Below are 21,513 nucleotides of genomic sequence, written 5' to 3' on the forward strand. Positions count from 1 at the left end.
GCGCTCCCATGACGCCCCACACCCAGACTCTGATTGGCTGTATCCCAGTGCTTAGTAAAGCAGTAATGACCATCGGTGGGTGAAACCATCGATAGACTAATGGTCTCTTGCAGATGATTTCCCATCATCAAGGTAAACCATCTATTGTACCACCGATGGTTATCCCGCTGAAGGCAATTCCTAAAGAAAAATACATCAGATTGGGGACATTGGTGGTTGCTGATATCGGCTTCCGATGTTATAAAGCTTATTAATAATAATAATAATAATAATAATAATAATTATGAGTGAGTAGGATGTGACTGGGTGATCTGAGGGAGATGATGAGGTGTAGGGGCCACCATTGTATAATACATAGGATGCTGGGACATGAGCTGCATGATGCAACCAGCCAGTAATAAGGAGAAGGATGAACACTAGAGGTTACAGAAGGTGAGGGCTATGAGTTAGTTTGCCAACCACAACATGGCGGCACTCTCACCGGCGCCGTTCCATCACAGCGCGACCGTTGCGTATGCGTGCCCTCCACAATATGGCGCTACTACACTTGGTATCATCACTGAGCGCCGCGTCCAGCCTACACCCGGCAGTCCCAGCCTCAGCCTGGCGACGTGACGTCATCACAGGGCGCTGAGACAGACTGTAGGAGTCGGCGCAGGAACATGCTTAGAGCAGCGAGCCGGGCCGGGAGCGCCCTCCTGCGGGTAAGAGAGTGCGACAGCCTGACCTCTGACACTGGGGCAGATTTACTAATGTACTGGAGAGAGAGACAGAGAGATAAAGTACCAGCAGGGCAGTTCCTAACTCATGGCAGATAGGAGCTGATTGGCTGGTGCTTCATCTTCCTCTACTTTATCTCTCTACGAGGCTTAGTACATAGACCACTCTGAGAGCCTCCACAGAACCTGGGAATCCTGTCACCCCCAGATCCTGTCTTTGATATGGAGCCTTGCAGGTCTCCTGGCATTGTCGCAATGCCCGAGGTTCCTGTGGCATTGTCACGGAGCCCCGAGGTTCCCGTGGCATTGTCGCGGAATCCCGAGGTTTCCGTGGCATTCCCCTGGCATTGTCGCGGAGCCCTGAGGTTCCCCTGGCGTTGTCACAGAGCCCCAAGGTTCCCCTGGCATTGTCACGGAGCCCCAAGGTTCCCCTGGCATTGCCACGGAGCCCCAAGGTTCTCCTGGCATTGCCGTGGAGCCCCGATGTTTCCCTGGCATTGCCGTAGAGCTCAGTGGGAACCCTGGAATACAAAGCTAAAGGACTAAATGTCCCTCTCTATCTATATATAATAGTATGTTCCTAGTACCTGCTGCTGCATTTCCATACATAACTGCAGAGCAAAGTGTGAGAGGGAGGACCAGCTGCATCTAGCTCACACCACTCCACCGCACCCAGGTTACGGCGGGTGGTATAAGTGTTCTGCAGTGTATATATTAGAGGACCAACCCCAGCAGTGTGGCACCCACCCATAAATTGTATGATACCAGCGGCATCCAGCTCACACCACCCCTCCGCACCCAGGTTACAGCGGGCGGTGTCAGTGTTCTGCAGTGTATATAATGCAGGACCAGCCCCAGCAGTGTGGCACCCGCCCATACATGGTATGGTACCAGCTGCATCCAGCTCACACCACCCCATCCGCACCCAGGTTACAGCAGATGGTGTAAGTGTTCTGCAGTGTATATAATGCAGGACCAGCCCCAGCAGTGTGGCACCCGCCCATACATGTTATGGTACCAGCTGCATCCAGCTCGCACCACCCCTCCGCACCCAGGTTACAGCGGATGGTGTCAGTGTTCTGCAGTGTATATAATGCAGGACCAGCCCCAGCAGTGTGGCACCCGCCCATACATGGTATGGTACCAGCTGCATCCAGCTCACACCACCCCATCCGCACCCAGGTTACAGCGGGCGGTGTCAGTGTTCTGCAGTGTATATATTACAGGACCAGCCCCAGCAGTGTGGCACCCGCCCATACATGTTATGGTACCAGCTGCATCCAGCTCACACCACCCCATCCGCACCCAGGTTACAGCGGATGGTGTCAGTGTTCTGCAGTGTATATAATGCAGGACCAGCCCCAGCAGTGTGGCACCCGCCCATACATGTTATGGTACCAGCTGCATCCAGCTCACACCACCCCATCCGCACCCAGGTTACAGCGGATGGTGTCAGTGTTCTGCAGTGTATATAATGCAGGACCAGCCCCAGCAGTGTGGCACCCGCCCATACATGGTATGGTACCAGCTGCATCCAGCTCACACCACCCCATCCGCACCCAGGTTACAGCGGGTGTTGTAAGTGTTCTGCAGTGTATATATTACAGGACCAGCCCCAGCAGTGTGGCACCCACCCATACATGGTATTACGATACCTCCTATTATGCATTTCAGGACTTACCTACAGCACTAAGTAGTGTTCTGCCTGCACTAAACTCACATTGTTCTCCCTCTCTCTACAGGGTGCCCAGATAAAGGCCCCCAACACCTGGAATAATGAAGTCCGGCGATGTGTTTCCTCCGGCCTCCCCATGAACACGGCTATTTTGTTCGTACCCCAACAGGAGGCCTGGGTAGTGGAACGCATGGGCCGCTTCCACCGTATCCTGGAGCCTGTAAGTATAGTAATGTCTGATGCATCGTTTATCCTAGTATATGAGTGGCATGCATTATAGAACACACTGACCACCCAGGGGGAGAACTCCTAAAACTAAAGTCATTTATTTATTATTCCTCAATGGTCTACACTGCCTGCTGTCCCCGTTCTGGAAGAAGAAGGGGTAAAGGGAGCTGTCATCTTGTCACCACGGACGCGAGATCTCCCTCTGCAGCCCAGTTAGAGAATATGTTCCCCTATTCTGTTCCACTTCCGGGGTTATTGTCCTGTTCCTGCAGCTGAACCTGATTTTAGCGTTGCCCCCTCCTAAAAGTGGGCGTTTGCCTAGAATACAAATAGCATTATATTGGAGTTACTTGTCCCTTACCATGACATAGCGTAAGACCTATGTCTTGCCTGAATGCAAGCTAGTATTCTCTGCTATCAGTCTTTCCAGACAACAAAGCGTAGTGGTCACAGTGTCTTTCCATGCGCTTACTGGCAGGAAGTCTGCTGTGCAGAGAAATGATCTCTCCCCATCCGTACAGATCTGTGCGCGCTGTATTCTGTTCCCATTAAGCTTTGGAATCTGTTCTGTTATCTGAATATTAGGTGACGGATATAATGTTTATTGGACAATGAGTAAAACATGGTGCATCGCTAGAGTCATGTGTAAGAGGCAGTAGTCGTATGTTACATACAATCTCTTCCTGATTGTAGGGTCTGAATCTGCTCATTCCGATCCTGGATCGCATCCGCTATGTACAGAGCCTGAAGGAAATAGTGATCAATGTTCCGGAGCAGTCTGCTGTGTCTCTGGGTGAGTCATGGTCTCTGCCCTTTGCCCTCTGCCCTGTGACCTGACTCTGCACTAATAATTGTATAACTGGAGGCATGCATATGGCAATGGGTTCTTGTGGTTTACAGTACAGGGCCCTGGCCATCAGAGCTTACAATCTACACAGGCAAATCGTATTAGGAAGGTGTGGGGGCAGGAGAGCAGGTCAGGCATGTAAGGATGAGAGTAACAGTAGCCGATGTATAGTCAGTGGATTAGTAGGATTCTATGTAAGCATTACCCGAGTGTGCTGCGTATAACAGGGATGTGTAATTATATTGGACCGTAGTGTGACTGATGAGCGGTGTTATTTTGCAGACAATGTCAGCTTACAGATAGACGGAGTGCTGTATTTGCGGGTCATGGATCCATACAAGGTAACTGTCACACACACACCACCACCGCGAGCTGTGTTCTGCTTTCATTGTCCGTGATTGCTACATAGGCAGAAAGAGAAAATAAGAGCCGTATTACTGTCCTCTCACCCGTCTCCTCAATGCTCTGTGCCCAGGCCAGTTATGGGGTGGAAGACCCTGAATATGCAGTGACGCAGCTGGCGCAGACCACCATGCGCTCAGAACTCGGCAAGCTGTCCCTGGACAAGGTGTTCAGGGTGAGTATGGTGTATAATTAATGACACTTCATACAGTGCCGTGTGTATGTGTGCGATTACGAGACGAGATGGGGTTGCGCCATACATTCGATCCCTCAGGAACCATAGCCACGGTGGTTTCAGGAGCTGGCTTGCTAAACATCGCTGCCTGAGTTACTTATTATAAAGAAACTTAGGAATCCGGATACAGTGTAAAATTGATTTTAGTTTTTGTATTGTGAAAATGTTTTTACATGTGACAATATTTGTGATGCCTTTTATACTGTTGTACGCAATCTTTGGGCAATTCCAATTTACTACTTACGCTGGCAGAACCAATGTAGATATTGTATCTACCTGTAGCGGAACCCCTGTGTATATTACCTGCGGACTATCGGGCACTGACCATGCCTAGGCCGGGCACTGACCATGCCTAGGCCGGGCACTGACCATGCCTAGGCCGGGCACTTATACATTGTGTATCCTGAATCTATTTAACAGGAGAGAGAATGTCTGAATGCCAACATTGTGGACGCCATCAACCAAGCTGCCGATGACTGGGGTATTCGGTGTCTGCGGTACGAGATTAAAGATATTCACGTGCCCCCCAAAGTCCGAGATGCCATGCAGATGCAGGTAGGTTCTCAGTAAGTGGCGTTACCCCGGGTTCCCCGCGTGCCAGCCCTGCCTGTAATGTTACCCGTGTACCTCCCACCCTACTACACATGCCAGGTATGCAAGGGTAAAATGACCGGGTATCACCAGATCTGGGGCTGCCATTATTACGCTGGCAGAGAAGACCCATCCGGCACTTACCGCTCATCCCTCGTGTCCTGATGCCCATCCGGCACTTACCTCTCATCCCTTATGTCCTGATGCCCATCCGGCACTTACCTCTCATCCCTCATGTCCTGATGCCCATCCGGCACTTACCGCTCATCCCTCGTGTCCTGATGCCCGTCCGGCACTTACCTCTCCTCCCTCGTGTCCTGATGCCCGTCCGGCACTTACCTCTCATCCCTTATGTCCTGATGCCCATCCGGCACTTACCGCTCATCCCTCGTGTCCTGATGCCCGTCCGGCACTTACCTCTCGTCCCTCGTGTCCTGATGCCCGTCCGGCACTTACCTCTCGTCCCTCGTGTCCTGATGCCTGTCCGGCACTTACCTCTCGTCCCTCGTGTCCTGATGCCCGTCCGGCACTTACCTCTCGCCCCTCGTGTCCTGATGCCCGTCCGGCACTTACCTCTCGTCCCTCGTGTCCCGATGCCCGTCCGGCACTTACCTCTCGTCCCTCGTGTCCCGATGCCCGTCCGGCACTTACCTCTCGTCCCTCGTGTCCCGATGCCCGTCCGGCACTTACCTCTCGTCCCTCGTGTCCTGATGCCCGTCCGGCACTTACCTCTCGTCCCTCGTGTCCTGATGCCCGTCCGGCACTTACCTCTCGCCCCTCGTGTCCTGATGCCCGTCCGGCACTTACCTCTCGTCCCTCGTGTCCTGATGCCCGTCCGGCACTTACCTCTCGTCCCTCGTGTCCCGAGGCCCGTCCGGCACTTACCTCTCGTCCCTCGTGTCCCGATGCCCGTCCGGCACTTACCTCTCGTCCCTCGTGTCCTGAAGCCCGTCCGGCACTTACCTCGTGTCCCGAGGCCCGTCCGGCACTTACCTCTCGTCCCTCGTGTCCTGATGCCCGTCCGGCACTTACCTCTCGTCCCTCGTGTCCTGAAGCCCGTCCGGCACTTACCTCTCGTCCCTCGTGTCCCGAGGCCCGTCCGGCACTTACCTCTCGTCCCTCGTGTCCCGATGCCCGTCCGGCACTTACCTCTCGTCCCTCGTGTCCCGAGGCCCGTCCGGCACTTACCTCTCGTCCCTCGTGTCCTGATGCCCGTCCGGCACTTACCTCTCGTCCCTCGTGTCCCGAGGCCCGTCCGGCACTTACCTCTCGTCCCTCGTGTCCCGATGCCCGTCCGGCACTTACCTCTCGTCCCTCGTGTCCCGAGGCCCGTCCGGCACTTACCTCTCGTCCCTCGTGTCCTGATGCCCGTCCGGCACTTACCTCTCGTCCCTCGTGTCCTGATGCCCGTCCGGCACTTACCTCTCGTCCCTCGTGTCCTGATGCCCGTCCGGCACTTACCTCTCGTCCCTCGTGTCCTGATGCCCGTCCGGCACTTACCTCTCGTCCCTCGTGTCCTGATGCCCGTCCGGCACTTACCTCTCGTCCCTCGTGTCCTGATGCCCGTCCGGCACTTACCTCTCGTCCCTCGTGTCCTGATGCCCGTCCGGCACTTACCTCTCGTCCCTCGTGTCCTGATGCCCGTCCGGCACTTACCTTTCGTCCCTCGTGTCCTGATGCCCGTCCGGCACTTACCTCTCGTCCCTCGTGTCCTGATGCCCGTCCGGCACTTACCTCTCGTCCCTCGTGTCCTGATGCCCGTCCGGCACTTACCTCTCGTCCCTCGTGTCCTGATGCCCGTCCGGCACTTACCTCTCGTCCCTCGTGTCCTGAAGCCCGTCCGGCACTTACCTCTCGTCCCTCGTGTCCTGATGCCCGTCCGGCACTTACCTCTCGTCCCTCGTGTCCTGATGCCCGTCCGGCACTTACCTCTCGTCCCTCGTGTCCTGATGCCCGTCCGGCACTTACCTCTCGTCCCTCGTGTCCTGATGCCCGTCCGGCACTTACCTCTCGTCCCTCGTGTCCTGATGCCCGTCCGGCACTTACCTCTCGTCCCTCGTGTCCCGATGCCCGTCCGGCACTTACCTCTCGTCCCTCGTGTCCTGAAGCCCGTCCGGCACTTACCTCTCGTCCCTCGTGTCCCGAGGCCCGTCCGGCACTTACCTCTCGTCCCTCGTGTCCTGATGCCCGTCCGGCACTTACCTCTCGTCCCTCGTGTCCTGAAGCCCGTCCGGCACTTACCTCTCGTCCCTCGTGTCCCGAGGCCCGTCCGGCACTTACCTCTCGTCCCTCGTGTCCTGAAGCCCGTCCGGCACTTACCTCTCGTCCCTCGTGTCCCGAGGCCCGTCCGGCACTTACCTCTCGTCCCTCGTGTCCTGATGCCCGTCCGGCACTTACCTCTCGTCCCTCGTGTCCTGATGCCCGTCCGGCACTTACCTCTCGCCCCTCGTGTCCTGATGCCCGTCCGGCACTTACCTCTCGCCCCTCGTGTCCTGATGCCCGTCCGGCACTTACCTCTCGTCCCTCGTGTCCTGATGCCCGTCCGGCACTTACCTCTCGTCCCTCGTGTCCTGATGCCCGTCCGGCACTTACCTCTCGTCCCTCGTGTCCCGATGCCCGTCCGGCACTTACCTCTCATCCCTCGTGTCCCGATGCCCGCCCGGCACTTACCTCTCGCCCCTCGTGTCCTGATGCCCGCCCGGCACTTACCTCTCGTCCCTCGTGTCCTGATGCCCGTCCGGCACTTACCTCTCGTCCCTCGTGTCCTGATGCCCATCCGGCACTTACCTCTCGTCCCTCGTGTCCTGATGATCTCCAGGTCAGACCAGTCTCCCCACACTGATGGAGTTGTGTCTATATATAGGGAGCATTGATCTTTCATTCCATATCGTGGTATTCTGTATGAGCGGAACTACAACAGGAAGCCGACATACAACGCTAGGAGTAAGTCGGCAATCCCGTGTGGTGGCAGATAGAGAGAGCTTTAGAACATAGATCCGGTGTAGGACCTCTCGTAGCATTAGGAGGAGTGACAGTATTATGTGCGGTGTATGAGCGGGTATGGATCGTTGCGTCAACCCATGAAAGGTCGACAGGGACTGACGGTTGACAGGTATTTTTTAGTTCTGGACACTGTCTAAGTGTAGGGCACCCTCTCGCTGTGCTCGGCACTATTCTATTCTCCCTCCATGACCTAGTGGAAATGCTGCCTGTTCTGGAACCACAGTGGGGAAAAAATCAATGGACCCTGTCGACGTTAGGAGTGTAGACCTTTCTTGTGCCGACCTAATGACGGCATCCCGTATGAGCTACGTAATATCACCTCCTGTATATAACACATATTATTTCATCCGGGATGATACAAGTCTCTGCGGACACAGAATTTCCTGGTGACTTCTCCCTATAACCTGAAGTACGACGGTTATTATATCATGTATAAGGCATTATAATCTCCTGCAGAGGATTTGTCATGTCCCCATTCTGATATATTAGTGTTGTGGGGGTGATTATATCCTCCAGCAGCATAGAGGATATTGTCAGATTCTGGGCCAATCTCCGGACATGTTCCCCATGTTTTCATTTAGGTTGTTACAAATGTAACAGGGATAACGCTGACTTATGGTGACCCCATCTGCTGTATTCCCAGGTGGAGGCAGAGAGGAGGAAGAGGGCCATGGTCTTAGAGTCCGAAGGGGCCAGAGAGTCTGCAATCAACGTGGCCGAGGGCCAGAAACAGTCCCAGATCCTGGCCTCCGAAGGGGAGAAAGCTGAGCAAATAAACAAAGCGGCAGGTGGGTGGTCACACAGAGCGGCAGGTGGGTGGTCTCACAGAGCGGCAGGTGGGTGGTCTCACAGAGCGGCAGGTGGGTGGTCTCACAGAGCGGCAGGTGGGTGGTCTCACAGAGCGGCAGGTGGGTGGTCTCACAGAGCGGCAGGCGGGTTGTCGTGCAGCAAAGCGGATGGCGGGTGGTGACGCATGCACAGGGAAGCAAAGCGGTGGGTGGTGGTGCACGCGCAGGGAAGCACAGTGGCTGGTGGCACGTCTGCATCGAAGCACAGCGGGTGGTGGTGCATATGCAGCAAAGCGGCAGGTGGGTTGTCACACACATACACACGGGATGATAAGGAAGCCAGCAATGCAGTCTTGTTCCCGAGGTGGGTAGTTCTGGCTCTGTGAGACATGACAGACCGGTTATAGCCGCTGTGCTCCTGCCGCATCCAGTGCTCCTCTCACCGGGGTCTCGGAACCAGGATTACCAGCCCTGTTACTAATAAAGGCAATGTATTGTTTAACAGCCACATTCTGTGCTGTGTATGAAAATCCAGCTGCTCTGGGGAAACCCTGTATGAGGAGATTGGGGATAATGTGACCTTAAAAATGGTCCCTCATGTCCCCCCAGTGACATCACAGGTAACGCAGAACTGTGACCTCATGTCCCCCCAGTGACATCACAAGTATGCAGAACTGTAACCTCATTTCTCCTATTCCAACCTCCTCCCAGTGACATCACAGAACTGTGACCTCATGCCCCCCCCTCCCAGCCATCTCCCCAGTGACATTACAGGTAACGCAGAACTGTGACCTCATGTCTCCCCTCTCACACCTGTCCAACCAGTGACATTACAGATAATACAGAACTGTGACCTCATGTCACCCCTACTAGTGACATCACAGGTAATACAGAACTATGACTTCATGTCACCCCTCCTAGTGACATCACAGGTAATGCAGAACTGTGACCTCATGTCACCCCTCCTAGTGACATCACAGGAAATGCAGAACTGTGACCTCATGTCACCACTCCTTGTGACATCACAGGTAATGCAGAACTGTGACCTCATGTCTCCCCTCCTAGTGACATCACAGGTAATGCAGAACTGTGACCTCATGTCTCCCCTCCTAGTGACATCACAGGTAATGCAGAACTGTGACCTCATGTCACCCCTCCTAGTGACATCACAGGTAACGCAGAACTGTGACCTCATGTATCCCCTCCTAGTGACATCACAGGTAACGCAGAACTGTGACCTCATGTCTCCCCTCCTAGTGACATCACAGGTAATGTAGAACTGTGACCTCATGTCTCCCCTCCTAGTGACATCACAGGTAACGCAGAACTGTGACCTCATGTCACCCCTCCTAGTGACATCACAGGTAATGCAGAACTGTGACCTCATGTCTCCCCTCCTAGTGACATCACAGGTAACGCAGAACTGTGACCTCATGTCTCCCCTCCTAGTGACATCACAGGTAACGCAGAACTGTGACCTCATGTCTCCCCTCCTAGTGACATCACAGGTAACGCAGAACTGTGACCTCATGTCTCCCCTCCTAGTGACATCACAGGTAACGCAGAACTGTGACCTCATGTCTCCCCTCCTAGTGACATCACAGGTAACGCAGAACTGCGACCTCATGTCACCCCTCCTAGTGACATCACAGGTAACGCAGAACTGTGACCTCATGTCACCCCTCCTAGTGACATCACAGGTAACGCAGAACTGTGACCTCATGTCTCCCCCCCCCCCCCTAGTGACATCACAGGTAACGCAGAACTGTGACCTCATGTCTCCCCCCCCCCCCTAGTGACATCACAGGTAACGCAGAACTGTGACCTCATGTCTCCCCTCCTAGTGACATCACAGGTAACGCAGAACTGTGACCTCATGTCTCCCCTCCTAGTGACATCACAGGTAACGCAGAACTGTGACCTCATGTCTCCCCTCCTAGTGACATCACAGGTAACGCAGAACTGTGACCTCATGTCTCCCCTCCTAGTGACATCACAGGTAACGCAGAACTGTGACCTCATGTCACCCCTCCTAGTGACATCACAGGTAACGCAGAACTGTGACCTCATGTCTCCCCTCCTAGTGACATCACAGGTAACGCAGAACTGTGACCTCATGTCACCCCTCCTAGTGACATCACAGGTAACGCAGAACTGTGACCTCATGTCTCCCCCCCCCCCCCTAGTGACATCACAGGTAATGCAGAACTGTGACCTCATGTCTCCCCCCCCCTAGTGACATCACAGGTAACGCAGAACTGTGACCTCATGTCACCCCCCCTAGTGACATCACAGGTAACGCAGAACTGTGACCTCATGTCTCCCCTCCTAGTGACATCACAGGTAACGCAGAACTGTGACCTCATGTCACCCCTCCTAGTGACATCACAGGTAACGCAGAACTGTGACCTCATGTCTCCCCTCCTAGTGACATCACAGGTAACGCAGAACTGTGACCTCATGTCTCCCCTCCTAGTGACATCACAGGTAACGCAGAACTGTGACCTCATGTCTCCCCTCCTAGTGACATCACAGGTAACACAGAACTGTGACCTGGGAACTACCACAGCTTATTGATCTCTGATCAGCGCTGTATACACACCTCTCCTCCTGTTACAGTAATATTCCTCTCTGTGTCATTACAACAGGTGAAGCCAACGCCATCTTGGCCAGAGCCAGTGCCCGGGGAGAGGCCATCCGTATGATAGCTGAGGCGCTCACAAAGCAGGTATTGCCCCAGAGGGGATTGTGCTCCGGTTACCATGTCTGCTACCTGTACTCCTCTGTGCTTACATAGAAGTATTACATCTATAGATATATAGAAATAGGAACTTGTTCTAATGAAGGCCCCGTGAGATATCAGTAGCAGTAGCATGTCTAACATGAGCATTATAGTGCAGTGAATATTATGTATCAGCGCCCTCTGCTGGGATGGATCTCAGACAAATGCCACAGTGTGTTTACAGGCAGCAGCTAATACATGTCAAACAGCGCCACCTGCATTCATGTGACGGTACTGCACTCCATCCCTGCAGTTGGAAAGCAAAATATGCAGTTATTGGAGTGATTCTTAGCCAGCACAGCACACACCTTAGTACTAATGCCCTGCTTATACTGTCTCCCTAGCATGGCGATGCTGCAGCGTCTCTTTCTGTGGCCGAGCAGTACGTGGCCGCCTTCTCCAAGCTGGCACAGGAGTCCAACACTATTCTGCTGCCCACCAACACCGGTGACATCAGTGGCATGGTGACTCAGGTCTGTACAAAGGTCACATGATCTGTATACGCCATATTGCCGTCTATAACTCTGCGTAATGTCTTTGCTCTGTCCCTCCTAGGCTATGGGGATTTACGGCACGCTGACCAAAAGCTTACCTCAGAAGGGGCGCCCGGGCCGCCTCACAGACACTGGCACAGAGGAAAACCGGTTCAGGAGGATAGACGAGGTGACCCAGAGCAACTGAGGAATTATCCCGAGATAATGATTGTTTATAGGACTTTTTTTTTTATTATTGTTATTAATTGTCACATGAAATAATATAACATTTGAACCAAGTCTCCTTTGCATTGTTCAGGTGTGGTGGGTTTCTGCTTGGGCTCTGGCCGTTTTTCTGGTGTTAGATAATAAATCTGGGTGTGGGGTCCTGCACTACATGGACAGAGGCGTGGACCCTGAACATCACTCCTCATATGGCTGGTTGAACGTCTTTGCAATACTCATAGCAAATGTGAGACCAACTCCATATTAATAACAGCCTTCGCGTTCTGGGAAGGGTTCCTGCCGCGTCTCCTGGGATTGCCAGGCACCGAGGCCAGGCACTGACAACGCTGGGCACCGAGGCCAGGCACTGACAACGCTGGGCACCGAGGCCAGGCACTGACAATGCTGGGCACCGAGGCCAGGCACTGACAATGCTGGGCACCGAGGCCAGGCACTGACAATGCTGGGCACCGAGGCCAGGCACTGACAATGCTGGGCACCGAGGCCAGGCACTGACAATGCTGGGCACCGAGGCCAGGCACTGACAACGCTGGGCACCGAGGCCAGGCACTGACAACGCCGGGCACCGAGGCCAGGCACTGACAACGCCGGGCACCGAGGCCAGGCACTGACACTGGGCGCCGAGGCCTAGTGTGCAGCCCGAGTTCCAAATCATCCCAATGATGTTTAGTGGGTTGATATTGGGCAAAGGCCGGATTAAGGATTGTGGCAGCGCCTACTGATAAGACATTCTGGAGAAGCAGTTATAACGTGTAAATTCTCCCAGCACCACCCTGTACAGCCCCACTTCCTGTTATACCACAGTGCTCCTCCTGCTGGTGATGTAGCTGTGTGCGGGGGTCTGGCTGGGCGGGTGGGCACCGTGGTTCCTGGGGATGCAGTCATTAGGTGGACAGTGTCTAAATAGACAGTCAAAAGGTCGACATGAAAAAGGTTGACATGCATTATTCAAGATTTTTTTTTGTTTTTTTTACATCCCAGTGGGCATAGTTATGGTGTAGCCGAACAAGGACACCTACTCGAACCGTCTAGTTAAAAATAGTCAACCGCGCCTAGATCTAAAGCAACAAAAGTTAGACGCCAGCGTTAGATCGACGGTCACATGGTCAATATGAGTTTTTTATGGTGGCGATGTCTACATAGGTCGACGTAAACAGTGTCCCCTCGCATGGCTCGCTGTTATAATCTAATGGGGCCTATACACAGGTAGATGCTCTCCGGTGAGACCACTAGATTACCGGTGACATCTAGATTTATCCAGCATGCAGGATATTAGTCGCCTGGCGATAGAGATTCTCGGACCGCACATCGCTATCACTATGACCCCCACACACAGCGCGATGTAGGGGCATTGTCTATGCAATCTAGATAAATTAAGTCAAATCACTACATGTGTAGGCCCCATAACTCTAGGGGGGTTATTCTGGTTCAATCGCTCGGATGCGATCCCACCTTGCAAATGGTGGTATGCCGGCCCAGCGTTCACAAGGCGCGTACGTTCGCAATGGCTCCATTCCCATGCCACTGGGACCTTCCCACATGTTTCCATGGATGTGGAAGGTGCACGCACATGTAAGGTTGCCTTACATATGTGTGTACACTCGGGGGGGGAAGTGGTCCGGCAGTGATGTCAGCTGCCTGCCCCCCGCATGTCCGTCACGGCCTCATTAGCATAACCACGCCCAGTGTTCTCATGGGAATGCTGATGAAATGCTGGGCGTTCTCATATGCTAATGGCTTAGTCCGCTGCCCCTGCAAGGATGGGTGTGTGCGTGTGCGTGCACCCAGCATCAGCCCTGTGCGTAAGGTCCTATGTCTGCTTGGATGGTAAAGTATGAACCAAGTTGACCTGCACTACTATAATGTGGACCATGGAGCTGACGATCTAAGGCTGGCACCGTGACTGTAGACGTATTTGACTAACATTAGGCAGCTAACTAGACGACTAGACGCTTGGTTGACCGTTACGTGGTGTTCTAGACATCGTAGATCTGACGACCAGATCCTGTGGCCTAGAGGAAGAATCTACCGTGTGATGGTCCTCGCTCTGGGCAGGGGGCAGAAGAGACCCTTCCCCCCAACTGTTGTCACAACGTTGTATTCGCACAATCTTGTAGTCTGTCACTGCTGCGGCATTAATGTTCCCGTCACAGGCCAGACCCTGGAAACCAGCACCGGAACACAGGTGTATGGACTGAGGGAACTTTCTTGGCACCTGCCGGATCTGAATTCATCTGTCAGACTTGCCAGGTGGTGACATGATTGCCCACACCAGAGACTACATTTCCACTCTTTCCGAATCCAGTAGTGGCATGCTTTACCCCCGCCCAGGAGACCTTTGGCACAGCACGCGGTGACTTGTGTCCGGCTGCTGGGTCACACTAACACAAGGCCTGCTGCTCCTGGTGACGTTACAGAGGCAGTAAGGACATTGTGTAGCGACTGTTGCAGCCAAGGAAAGGCTGTCACTGCTCTCATCAGCACACGGTGCCCCATTCTGTGACGATCCTAGGCATTGTCACCTCACAATAGCAGCACAGACCTGAGAGCGGGGCAGCTGGAGCAGGATCTGACCTGGTGGATGGGTGAGACCTTATAGCAGCACACACCTGAGAGCGGGGCAGCTGGAGCAGGATCTGACCTGGTGGATTGGTGAGATCTTATATCAGCACAGACCTGAGAGCGGGGCAGCTGGAGCAGGATCTGACCTGGTGGATGGGTGAGACCTTATAGCAGCACAGACCTGAGAGTGGGGCAGCTGGAGCAGGATCTGACCTGGTGGATGGGTGAGATCTTATAGCAGCACAGACCTGAGAGCGGGGCAGCTGGAGCAGAATCTGACCTGGTGGATGGGTGAGACCTTATAGCAGCACAGACCTGAGAGCGGGGCAGCTGGAGCAGGATCTGACCTGGTGGATGGGTGAGATCTTATAGCAGCACAGACCTGAGAGCGGGGAAGCTGGAGCAGGATCTGACCTGGTGGATGGGTGAGACCTTATAGCAGCACAGACCTGAGAGTGGGGCAGCTGGAGCAGGATCTGACCTGGTGGATGGGTGAGATCTTATAGCAGCACAGACCTGAGAGCGGGGCAGCTGGAGCAGAATCTGACCTGGTGGATGGGTGAGACCTTATAGCAGCACACACCTGAGAGCGGGGCAGCTGGAGCAGGATCTGACCTGGTGGATGGGTGAGATCTTATAGCAGCACAGACCTGAGAGCGGGGCAGCTGGAGCAGGATCTGACCTGGTGGATGGGTGAGACCTTATAGCAGCACATACCTGAGAGCGTGGCAGCTGGAGCAGGATCTGACCTGGTGGATGGGTGAGATCTTATAGCAGCACAGACCTGAGAGCGGGGCAGCTGGAGCAGGATCTGACCTGGTGGATGGGTGAGATCTTATAGCAGCACAGACCTGAGAGCGGGGCAGCTGGAGCAGGATCTGACCTGGTGGATGGGTGAGACCTTATAGCAGCACACACCTGAGAGCGGGGCAGCTGGAGCAGGATCTGACCTGGTGGATTGGTGAGATCTTATATCAGCACAGACCTGAGAGCGGGGCAGCTGGAGCAGGATCTGACCTGGTGGATGGGTGAGACCTTATAGCAGCACAGACCTGAGAGTGGGGCAGCTGGAGCAGGATCTGACCTGGTGGATGGGTGAGATCTTATAGCAGCACAGACCTGAGAGCGGGGCAGCTGGAGCAGAATCTGACCTGGTGGATGGGTGAGACCTTATAGCAGCACACACCTGAGAGCGGGGCAGCTGGAGCAGGATCTGACCTGGTGGATGGGTGAGACCTTATAGCAGCACAGACCTGAGAGTGGGGCAGCTGGAGCAGGATCTGACCTGGTGGATGGGTGAGACCTTATAGCAGCACAGACCTGAGAGCGGGGCAGCTGGAGCAGGATCTGACCTGGTGGATGGGTGAGACCTTATAGCAGCACAGACCTGAAAGCGGGGCAGCTGGAGCAGGATCTGACCTGGTGGATGGGTGAGACCTTATAGCAGCACAGACCTGAGAGCGGGGCAGCTGGAGCAGGATCTGACCTGGTGGATGGGTGAGACCTTATAGCAGCACAGACCTGAGAGCGGGGCAGCTGGAGCAGGATCTGACCTGGTGGATGGGTGAGACCTTATAGCAGCACAGACCTGAGAGCGGGGCAGCTGGAGCAGGATCTGACCTGGTGGATGGGTGAGACCTTATAGCAGCACAGACCTGAGAGCGGGGCAGCTGGACCAGGATCTGACCTGGTGGATGGGTGAGACCTTATAGCAGCACAGACCTGAGAGCGGGGCAGCTGGAGCAGGATCTGACCTAATGGATGGGTGAGACCTTATAGCAGCACAGACCTGAGAGCGGGGCAGCTGGAGCAGGATCTGACCTGGTGGATGGGTGAGACCTTATAGCAGCACAGACCTGAGAGCGGGGCAGCTGGAGTAGGATCTGACCTGGTAGATGGGTGAGACCTTATAGCAGCACAGACCTGAGAGCGGGGCAGCTGGAGCAGGATCTGGCCTGGTGGATGGGTGAGACCTTATAGCAGCACAAACCTGAGAGCGGGGCAGCTGGAGCAGGATCTGACCTGGTGGATGGGTGAGATCTTATAGCAGCACAGACCTGAGAGCGGGGCAGCTGGAGCAGGATCTGACCTGGTGGATGGGTGAGACCTTATAGCAGTCACGCTGGGAGTCACTGAGCTGGTCCATATGACCCATTCTGCTGCTGCTGGGTGTCTAGAGCTGGCACTGCTGGTGCGCTAGTCATGTACTCATGGCAGCGTAGTGTATATCGCCCATCTGCATCTCAGCCCTCACGCATCGCCATGAATAATTCCCTATACCGTCCCCTTCCCAGCTCTCCTCATTGGGTACCTCCCTAATAACATGGAGGCGTTGCCCAAATCAGCTTCTAACTGACCTATTTCAGCACTGGATAAGTGACAGAGGGGCAGGTATATTACACCTGGAAAAGTGATCACATGGAAGGTGATAATGCAGCAACCAATCATCTCCTCTCAAGTGAAAATTACAGTTGGGGGCTTATTGGATGCTGCGTTATTACTGACCACTTTATCAATTTACCAGGCTTATTCCATCTGCCCCAGAAGCTGATTGGTTGCTTAGATGTATGTTTCTACAGCTGAGCCACAAGGTCCGAGATTACAGATGTTTGGGCCACTGCATGTTATTGGTTTATTATACGCTATATCGATGACCGTGATATAATACAGATGTTTCGTTACTTACACACATTTACGATCCGTTTCTCAGGAGCGGCTAAGTGCGGTATAAAAAACAAATATATGGATCATATATTCAATGGGATCTTGCCAAGAATTTACCCCGATCCAATGTGCGAGCCGAACGGGGGGGGGGGGGGGGGGGGGGGGGGTTAGGGGGAAGGATTACATTGCAGGGGATGGAGTTAGGGTTATTTAGGCTGCAGGGGTGGGGGGGGGGGTTCGGTTTAGGGATTGACTGCTGAGGGATGTTAGGTTTATGCTGCAGGGGTGTGTGAGTGGGCTAAGGTTAGGGTTGCGGAGATGGAGGGGGTTAGGGCCTGGTGGGTTTCAGGTTGGCTGCTGAGGGAAGTTATGATTATGCAGCTGGGGGGGGGGGGGAGGGGGGGTACGGTTACACTGCAGGGGGGCAGGGTTAAGGTTCTGGTAGTGGGTCAGGCATCTCTGCCCCCACTACAGTGCTCCGCCTCTCCTGTCCCGCCCAGTATCCACCACTACTCTTGGCGCACCGATCTGCATGCAGAGATCCACAGGGGGAACAGGGATGGCAGCGATGGCATTCCTGGGTTCTGGGGCTTCACCAATAAAACAGGCAGACCATAGTCAGCTTTCCATAAGCAGGGCTCTGAGCCTGTAAGGAACCTCTTGTAAGTGGAGCATTGGTGGGGGAGACGGGATATGGTCAGAATGCTGGTGTTCAGTATACCGACTGCTGCGATGTCAAACAAGTATGCAGGGGGCGGCGCACTAGTGTGCGGGCGAGGAAGGGAGTATTAGGGAGGGGGTAGGTCCTCAGAGTACAGGGGATAGGTTTATGCACTAGTAGGGGTGTTAGGGTTAGGCTGCGGAAAGAGGCGGTTAGGGTGTAGGGAAAGGGTGTTAGGGTTAGGCTGCGGGGAAGGGGGATTAGGGTTAGGCTACGGGGAAGGGGGGATTAGGGTTAGGCTGCGGGAAGGGGGGATTAGGGTTAGGCTGTGGGGAAGGGGGGATTAGGGTTAGGCTGTGGGGAAGGGGGGATTAGGGTTAGGCTGTGGGGAAGGGGGGATTAGGGTTAGGCTGCGGGGAAGGCGGGATTAGGGTTAGGCTGTGGGGAAGGGGGGATTAGGGTTAGGCTGTGGGGAAGGAGGGATTAGGGTTAGGCTGCGGGGAAGGGGGGATTAGGGTTAAACTGTGGGGAAGGGGGGATTAGGGTTAGGCTGCGGGAAGGGGGGATTAGGGTTAGGCTGCGGGGAAGGGGGGATTAGGGTTAGGCTGCGGGGAAGGGGGGATTAGGGTTAGGCTGTAGGGAAGGGGGGATTAGGGGTATTTATGTATTATCTGGGCTCCCATGTTAAATGCACCCCATTTTTTCATACCCCTACTATCCAACTACGCATGGAGTTGATTTTATATAGTGTGGCGAGTGCAGCGAGCCACCGTGCCCGAAGCGTGGCGAGGGGACGCGGTCTCAAAAGAAAACCGGGAGCCCAGATATTACATAAGTACCGGGTTAGGCTGTGGGGAAGGGGGGATTAGGGTTAGGCTGTGGGGAAGGGGGATTAGGGTTAGGCTGTGGGGAAGGGGGGATTAGGGTTAGGCTGTGGTGAAGGGGGGATTAGGGTTAGGCTGCGGGAAGGGGGGATTAGGGTTAGGCTGCGGGAAGGGGGGATTAGGGTTAGGCTGCGGGGAAGGGGGGATTAGGGTTAGGCTGCGGGGAAGGGGGGATTAGGGTTAGGCTGCGGGGAAGGGGGGATTAGGGTTAGGCTGCGGGGAAGGGGGGATTAGGGTTAGGCTGTGGGGAAGGGGGGATTAGGGTTAGGCTGCGGGAAGGGGGGATTAGAGTTAGGCTGCGGGAAGGGGGGATTAGGGTTAGGCTGTGGGGAAGGGGGGATTAGGGTTAGGCTGTGGGGAAGGGGGGATTAGGGTTAGGCTGCGGGAAGGGGGGATTAGGGTTAGGCTGCGGGAAGGGGGGATTAGGGTTAGGCTGTGGGGAAGGGGGGATTAGGGTTAGGCTGCGGGAAGGGGGGATTAGGGTTAGGCTGTGGGGAAGGGGGATTAGGGTTAGGCTGTGGGGAAGGGGGATTAGGATTAGGCTGTGGGGAAGGGGGGATTGGGTTAGGCTGTGGGAAGGGGGGATTAGGGTTAGGCTGCGGGAAGGGGGGATTAGGGTCAGGCTGCGGGAGGGGGGATTAGGGTCAGGCTGCGGGAAGGGGGGATTAGGGTTAGGCTGCGGGAGGGGGGTTAGGCACTAGCGGAAAGGGTTAGGCTGCTGGCAGAAAACTGCTTATCCAACACCTCACAGGAGGTGGCTTTTAACTCCATCACTTACTTAGCTATCACTGCAGATCTGCCCAGAATAGTAACGATATAGGTTTAATGGCCTCTTATTGAAGGTCATTCCGTCAAACTCTCTTCTTTCATCAACCAAGGCTTCACAAAATCCCTCGTTGCCATCACCCTACTTTAGCTCCTACGCTCATCTCTTGGTATAACCCAAGTACCTCATTACTCACTCCTGTGACTCCTAACCCAGAGTTACCGCTGGGACTATCTGTACATCCAGCCTGGTGTCTCTGGTCTCTGGCTTACCTTCATGTTAGGCACTTTCTGCCCTCGCATTGGTATCGTGTGACTCTACTCCTTGGGAATCTCTATACCTCACACAACCTCCACCCAGACATTTAATATACAAATTATGTCAAATATGTCTGGCCAGCCCCTCTGCCTAATGATGTATCTGCACAGTGCTGTCCAAAGAATTGACTGACCAGTGGTCTCAGATGTTTGTCTACACTATTGCCATCTCCTCCTCCATACAGGCGCTTGAGACTCAGATGTATCAAGCTTCAAAAAGAACCAGCCAATCAGCCCCTAAATGCCAGTTTCAAACAGTCTGTAATGTGGCAGTTAGGAGCTGAATGGCTGGCTGTTTATTTCTCTTCATTTTATCACTTTTTGAAGCTTGATACATCTGCCTCTTAATATAAAATATTGTCTCGCTGGTAAAGATGTCCTTTAGATATTCACCAGATGTTTCCGAGCGACTCTGACCTCTGCTGGAGGTGTAGTCGGGAGTCTGTTACCCCATTTGGCGGCTGTGCCCAGTGCTGAGACAATTTTGACAACAGGTCTCCAGCTCCCGGACAAGGGTCTGGCTTTTTAATGTAATGATCATCGCAATTTAAGAAATCTTTACTCCGCTATCTCATGAACGCAACAAGAGCAGTCATCCCTTCCTCTGGAGGTCCCATACCCGGCCTCCTACCTCTCAGTGGTTCTAGACTAGAGCAGGACAGGCCAGCCTGTGGCTCTCCAGATGTTGTGAAACTACAAATCCCAGCATGCCTCGACACAGTTTTAACACTCCCTTATAGCAAAACTGTGGAAAGGCATGATGGGATTTGTAGTTTGACAACATCTGGAGAGCCACACGTTGGCCAGGCCTGTTCTAGAGGATTGATCTCTACATGACCATGGACGATCTCACATGCTCTTCAAACCTACAGCCTTGACAATAGCTCGATTCACTTGGATGGGCTTTAAAGAATCATCGACTTATATTTCACAATGTGCACCCACTCCCACAATTGCATCTTAATATATATGGTGGTATCTCTGTCCATTGGCAGACCCTGTGGTGGCTTGGAGGCGCTGGGTGGCTTTTGGGCACTGAGGGTCTACAAGAACTATTGCTACCACTAATGCATGCTTGTTGCCGTCCTCTGCCCACCACCACCACCACTGGAATGCTACCTCCTGTTTAGAATGTCCCTCCCAAAATGGCCAACACTGTAGAGGAGACAGTTATTATGGTTACTACAGAAGGCAGCAGGCATTTTAGGAAGGACATTTATTAATGTAGGCAGACGTGACAAAGCCCGGAATTGTCGATACCCCCTTTTCCGCACTTTTCATTCTAATTTCTGATTTTGCTTTATCACACATTCTGCATGTTCTCTCCTCTTTTACTTAGGGGCCCATTTAAGAAGGATTGCATATACAATGTGATCTGGGCGGAATCTTACCACCCAGGATAGCATTGTAATATGCGATCCTAACATCTGAAAGGAGCCCATCCCTGTGATTCCTGGGGCCTGCTCATGCGCGGTTAGCACTGATCCTGATTGTACTGCTGCGCTGCGGTCACTCCGTGATACATTCCAGGGGTGGGTATTTAATATTTCCGGCTATCCCATGGAAACGGGTGTTTTTTGGGGGAACTAGCTGCAGATATTAAATGATAAATGTGCCCTTTATACATTTGTAAATGTCACACACAGATAGTGTTTGATGAAGCAGCTGAT

At 53.9% G+C, this 21,513-nt stretch overlaps 1 protein-coding gene across 1 annotated transcript; it reads left to right on the plus strand.

The window, feature by feature from the left end:
- The first annotated feature begins 562 nt into the window (after window positions 1-562).
- Window positions 563-12,043, plus strand: STOML2 (stomatin like 2). Its single transcript, XM_083155412.1, has 10 exons — window positions 563-704; window positions 2,462-2,614; window positions 3,316-3,415; window positions 3,752-3,810; window positions 3,945-4,046; window positions 4,527-4,661; window positions 8,344-8,488; window positions 11,137-11,216; window positions 11,615-11,743; window positions 11,826-12,043. Exons 1-10 carry the CDS (start codon window positions 663-665, stop codon window positions 11,949-11,951), a joined length of 1,071 nt encoding a protein of 356 aa, XP_083011538.1. The 5' UTR covers window positions 563-662; the 3' UTR covers window positions 11,952-12,043.
- The last annotated feature ends 9,470 nt before the right edge of the window (window positions 12,044-21,513 follow it).

The sequence above is a fragment of the Crinia signifera genome, chromosome 1 (assembly GCF_055691185.1).
Source record: "Crinia signifera chromosome 1, ASM5569118v1, whole genome shotgun sequence".
In the NCBI taxonomy this organism is placed as follows: domain Eukaryota; kingdom Metazoa; phylum Chordata; class Amphibia; order Anura; family Myobatrachidae; genus Crinia; species Crinia signifera.